The sequence below is a fragment of the Mus caroli genome, unplaced genomic scaffold (assembly GCF_978045245.1).
Source record: "Mus caroli unplaced genomic scaffold, Mus_caroli_1 scaffold_7, whole genome shotgun sequence".
NCBI classification, from domain to species: Eukaryota; Metazoa; Chordata; class Mammalia; order Rodentia; family Muridae; genus Mus; species Mus caroli.
This window is the reverse complement of record NW_028227262.1, coordinates 62,578,039-62,584,038: the sequence shown is the minus strand read 5'-3', so window position 1 is coordinate 62,584,038 and position 6,000 is coordinate 62,578,039. Positions and strand designations below refer to the sequence as shown.

At 44.4% G+C, this 6,000-nt stretch overlaps 1 protein-coding gene across 3 annotated transcripts in view; it reads right to left on the bottom strand.

Annotated features, from left to right (window-relative positions):
* Positions 1-648: 648 nt before the first annotated feature.
* Anxa4 (annexin A4) overlaps positions 649-6,000 on the bottom strand; it is a 57,955-nt gene continuing 52,603 nt past the window's right edge. For all 3 annotated transcript variants that reach the window (XM_085840397.1, XM_085840398.1, XM_085840399.1), the window contains 2 exons: positions 5,465-5,587; positions 649-1,641 (listed from right to left, as the gene is read on the bottom strand). In XM_085840397.1, the coding sequence (XP_085696523.1) occupies positions 1,582-1,641; positions 5,465-5,587 (183 nt within the window). In that variant the 3' untranslated portion in view covers positions 649-1,581. The remainder of the gene's footprint in view (positions 1,642-5,464; positions 5,588-6,000) is intronic.

The following is a 6,000-nucleotide window of genomic DNA, read 5'->3' as shown; positions in this document are numbered from 1 at the left end:
CCATCTCAGTGTCATTGTGTGTGTGTGTGTGGCTGTGTGTCTGTGTGCACCCACGTGGAAATCAGAAGCTGACATCAGTGTCTTACTCTCTCCATCCTCCTCCTCACCACCACCACGTCATCCTCCTCCTCCTCACCACCATCATCGTCGAGACAGGGCCTACCATTGAACCTGAGGCTCAGGGATTCAGCTACACTAGCTGGCCAGTGAGCCCCTGGGATCTGTTCACCGCCACATCCCAGCTTTGGGATTACAGGCACACACTTGTTGGCTCTGCCTGGTTTTCACATTGGTGCCAGGGATTCCAACACCACTCCTCGTCCTTCTGCAGCAAATACATTACAGAGCCAGCTCCCCAGACCTTGTTTTGACTTTTTGAGACAGGGACTCATATGCCCAATCTGGCCTCACAGTGGCTATGTAGCCAGGCACAGCCTGAAGTTCCAATCCTCCTGCCTCCACCTCTCCAATGTAAACATTGGCCTTATAGAAGCAGGCTGACATAATGATTAAAGTGTTTCTTTTTTTAATATTGTTAATTTAAGTAGAAACTTAGTATTCTTAGTAGATTTAGTATTCCTTCAAAAGTAGTTCCTTCCATGGTTCAGGGTGAAAAGAAATCTCTAGGGTAGAAAAAAAAAATCAGAAAAAGAATACACACCCCTTTAAAGCCACCATTTTTAATTAAAAATGTCTCATGTTGTATACAAACCAAACTTCATGATTAAATGCAAGCACAGTTTCTGAATAAGATCAAAAAGGCACAGTGGGGATCAAATAAACAGTCTAACGAGATTAATTATTTTTAGCAGAAAAACTCTTCTAAGGTCAGCCACACCCAGAGCATTGCATTATCAGAGCAACCTTGGCTGAGGCCACTCTTGACTGTCACTTGGAGCAAGATTAGGACAGGGACCCTAAGACTGAGGAATGTTCATCAGGAGGGACAACCAAGCACACGGGATCTGCTGAGCCACACTTGAAATTGAGCTTGTTTGATGAGCTGGTAACTTTGTTACATACACTTCACAGGGAGAAAATGGTCTCAGGGTAGACGGCGACGATGAAGCAAGCCCCACCATACTCAGCAACCTTCAACTACGATGATAGGCAGAGCCAAAGAAAGGGGGCTCCTGAGAACTTTGGATCTGCTTAAAATAAGAATCTAGATGGCTAATCTTAGTAAGAGATGCTGACAGTCCCACATGAAGAAATGACTGGCTTCCCAGGGAAGAAAATGGCTTCTGTTCTGTAAAATTTGTACTGAAAGGAAAATCTAAAAGGATTTAGTACATTCAACCTCTACAAAACACAAACGAGGAAATAATCTGATAAAGACGTGGAGCACATTTCAATTTCTAATTCTAAATTTCCATGTACGTCTTGAAAGCTTTGAAAGTACAAGTTTAAGGCATCAAAATGACTAATTATAGACGATAATAACATAGTCTGCATCCCAGGAGGCAACTGGAGGCGTTTTAATTGGAAATAAGCATTTGAGATAATGTTAATAGCAGTGCAGAAAAATGAAGTTAAAAAAAAAAAATCAGTGTTAAGAAGCCTTCTGTCCTGCGTCTTGTGTCAATCATCTCCTCCACAGAGAATGAGCAGAACCTTCCTGTAGTCTCCGGAAGTGTCACCCTGGGAGAAAGGAGAGCACAGTAACCAGCGAGGTAAGGTGTTCTTGGATAGATTACACAGTTCAAAATCACCTACGTTTAGTTTGCAAACCTCACTGGATTTTCTCAGGTCCTCAAAAAATGTTTTTATTACAAACGTAATGCTTTGGGCTGGAGAAATGCTTTAGCCACTAAGATTATTTCTTTTTCTCACATAGAATCTGAATTTGGGTTTTGGTATTCCCAGTTGCCCCTAATAACAGCTCCAGGGGATCTGATGCCCTCTTCTAGTCACCTTAGACACTGCACATGAGAGGCACATATACATATGTATATATGTGTGTGTGTGTGTGTGTGTGTATATATATATATATATATATATATGTATATAAAATACTTGTCCTGTGTTTTAAAAAAGTACTTAAGAGCATAGGAATCACCCACAGTTCCATGGCCTACTGATGACTGTTCCTAACAGTCTCACATGTTCCTTCTCCTTTGTCTGTGCATGCAGATACCTAAGTGGTGAGATTTTTAGGACAGAATTCATCTATGCCTTCATTTTGCTCTCTTTATTTTTGGTAGTGCCAGGACCAAATCATGGCCATCCTCATGCTAGGCAAGTATAGGCAAGGACTCTACTAGTGAACTGTACACCTAACCTCTATATCCTGTTTTTTTAATTACAGTATTATTTAGTGATTAAAGAACATTTTCTTACCCATTGTCATATGTTTAGGTGGTCTCCAATGTTTCATTATAGCAAACTTTGCTTAATAAAGCACCTAGCCTCTGAGTTTTTTAAAATTTGCTTTGAATACATTCTCAAAAATGAAAATTACTAGATTAAAATTGTGGATTTTTTTCTAATACTTTTGAAATGAGTTGCAAAATAGACTTCCAGAGAGGCTCTATACTTTCTATATGGAAATTTTTATAGCCTAATGAATACATTGCGGGTTTCCTTATTATTTATTCATTTATATTTTTGGCGCTGGAGATTGAAGGGGGCCTTGTGTGTACACTAAACAAGCAAGACTCTAAGCTCAATAAGTGAGTTTGGGTTACTTTTTCTCAATGGGCACCAAGACATATGGTGCCTCTGACTTTAAGAGTTCAAATTTTAATGCCTGTCACAATGAATAGTAATGTAATATATTATTAGTTTGTTTCAGTGCCCTGTGAAACAGTAAGTATGCATTAAAGTCCCTTACTGGCATAGTGTTTTGTCATCCTCATCTCTTGGGGCTGTCCCAGTTAGGTTTCTGCTGCTGTGATAAAGACCATGACCAAAGCAACTTGGGAAGGAAAAGGGCTATTTGTGAAGCCAGGGCAGGAAATCAAGGCAAGAACCTGGAGGCAGGAACTGAAGCAGAGGCCATGGAGGGGTGCTGCTTACTGGCTTACTCTCCATGGCTTGCTCAGTCTGCTTTCTTATATACCCCATGTCCACCTGCCTAGGGGTGACACTGCCCAGAGTGGACTGGGCCCTTCCACATCAATCATCAAGGAAGAAAATGCCTCACAGACTTGCTTGCCTACAGGGCAATCTGACAGGGGCATTTTCTCAGCTAAGGTTTCCGACTGTCATATGACTCTAGCTTAAGTCAAGTTGACAAGAAGCTAACCAGCACAGGCAGGAGTTCTGTGACGGTTTGATCCTTCATTTTCTACCCTCCCTCCCTCTGTGTGCATGTGTGCATATGCATGTGTATGTATATGCATGTAAGTGTGAGTGTGTGTGTGTGTGTGTGCGCGCGCGAGCGAGAGAGAGAGAGAGAGAGAGAGAGAGAGAGAGAGAGAGAGAGAGAGTATCTTCTCCCATGCTTCTCATTCTACACATTATTGAGACCTGCTGAACTTGGAGCTTACCAACTGGGCAGGACCAGCTAACCAGTGAGCCCCAGGGGTCCTCTTGCCTCTGCCTTTGCCTCCACCTTTGCCTGCACTTGGGTAACAGATGCTTGCTGTTGCTGTCACTCTTTTTATGTGGGTGCTGGGTCCTCATGCTTACAGGACGAGCATTTTACCCACTGAGCCCCCACCCCACCCCTAGCCCCGTGTCCCCATGTCCCCATGTCCCCATTCTTCCTTCTGTCAACAGCAGCTCTCAAATAGTCAGTGCCTTCTCTACTATCCAGGATATTTAATTCACAGGTCAAATCTTAATGAGATGTTTGTTGTGTGGACAACCCAAGCTTCTCCAGAATTAGTCTCAGCTTCATGTTTACGAGACTCTCCAGGCTTCTTAGAGAAGCAGAGGCCCAGTTAATGAGGGGTTGTGAGAGGCGAGTCAGTTTTCACCACACCCACGCCACCTTAGAACTCCTGGCTGTCTGGTGCCAAATGAAGGATGGTAAGTGGTTGGGGGCAGGAGGAGGAAGCTTTCTTCTATTTCCATCAGACCCCTCTGGCCCTACAGAGGACCCTGGGTTCATCTGTTTCTGTCATCATTACTAGGCAGATGTGGAAGTTCTGCTCTTAAAAGTATTCATTAAAATTTTGTAACTGTGAATTCTGTTTGCAAGGATCTGAGAAGGAAGAAGTTGACACCCTGGGGGGATACCTACTGTTGGCCTCATGGGTCACAGAGCTCAGTGCTATGAAGAGAGGGTATCCGAATAAGAACAGGGGACCAACTGTGAGGACCTGCTGTTCCTTACAAGGGTCATCTTAGAAAATGCATCTTGCGTGTAAACGCGTAGGTTATAAGAATTCGGGGTGGGTTATTTAATGAGAAATGTCTCCCACAGACTTGTGTATTTGAAAACTTGATCCCCAGTTGGTGGCGCTGTTTGGAGAGGTTGTGGACCTTTCAGGAGGCACAGCCTAGCTGGAGGAAGTGTGTCACTAGGGCCAGTTTGGAGGTTTTATAGCTTTGCCCCACTTGCTGTTCACACAGTTTCCTGTGTTCGGATAAAATGTGACTATCCAGCGTCCTGCTCCTTTGGCCTTCTGCCATGCTCTCCCTCCTCTGAAACTATATGCCAAGGTAAACTATTTCTTCCATAAGTTGCTTTTGGCAAGGCAGTTTCCCAACAACAGAAAATAAATGAGAACATGCAAACTTGTTCCGTTTATTTCCCCACTTACTGGGTGCATTTAAGGACGGCATGTGAGAGATGTTGGAGGGAAGAAACAAATCATAAAAGCAATTGAGAGTTATGGGGTATATGCCAGTTACAGACCTCGGTCTTATGTATCTCAAGGACCCTAAAGTTTGCAATATCAAATACTGGCATAAATTATGCGGAGTTGTTAACACACTTAACATTTTCTTCCTTTATTTTTTATTTTTTGTGTTTGGGTAGTTCGCCTGTGTGTGTCTGGGCACTACACGCACACACTACCTACAGAGGCCAGAAGAGGGAGTCAGATTCCTAGAGCTGGAGTTATGGGTGGTTGTGAGCTATCATGGGGGTGCTGGGAATGGAAAGGAGGTCCCTTGGGAGAACAGTCAGTTCTCTTAACTGCTTATCCCTTAACTCAGCCCCTGGTACTCATTCTCACCAACCTTTGGGACTGAGGTCAGGGGTGATGCTTCCTCCGCACCCTCCGTGTTCACTTGAACAGGTCACTTACTTAAGATGTCAGGGCTTGTTATTCTACACAGGCTTTAAATAAAAGCAGAACTAAGTCACTGCCCCAAAATGTCCATTCTTATTTGGGGCCCACATGAAATTGTTACTGTACTTAGCAGATAAATACTTCTTATATACCATGAGAAAGTGGGCAAGCCTAGGAATTCCTGAAGCAGGGGCCATCTTCAGTGGGAATGGCAGATGCCAGGGAGGAGAAAGCCACTGGTTCTGCACCCTAAGGCCGGACCCTGATGATGCTCCTACCTTGATGAAAGAGTACAAAGACTTCCCGTAGAGCCTCTTGAAGCTCGCCCGGATGTCCAGCATGTCAATCTCTGCTCTTGAGACCATCACTCTGATGAGGGTGCTGTCATCAGTGCCTAAGCCCTGAGGAAGGAAGTGCGACCCTGCATCAGCTGATGCTGTTCATGGTCCAGCAAGGCAAGACGAGGCAGCAGTGAGTCTGTACGGCATCCTTTGCTGTATGAGCTGGGAGGCCCGAGGAACATCCTCGTGCCTTACCTTGGCATGGAAGGCTGGACACAGCCCACCTTCCCAACATGCTGTGTGTTCGCCAGAAACCTTTCCAAAGACAGGCTCTGTGCTGTTCTTGTCTGCAATTTTCCTCCCCAGCCCATGTGGAAAGCTTCCCCCAAGGTTCAGCTTAAACATAACAACCATTACAACCTCTCTCTGTCTCTCTGTCTCTGTCTCTCTCTGTGTCTCTCTGTCTCTGTCTCTGTCTCCCTCTCTCCTTAATAAAACAAGGCCTTGCTATATGTAGCCCAGGCTGACCTCAA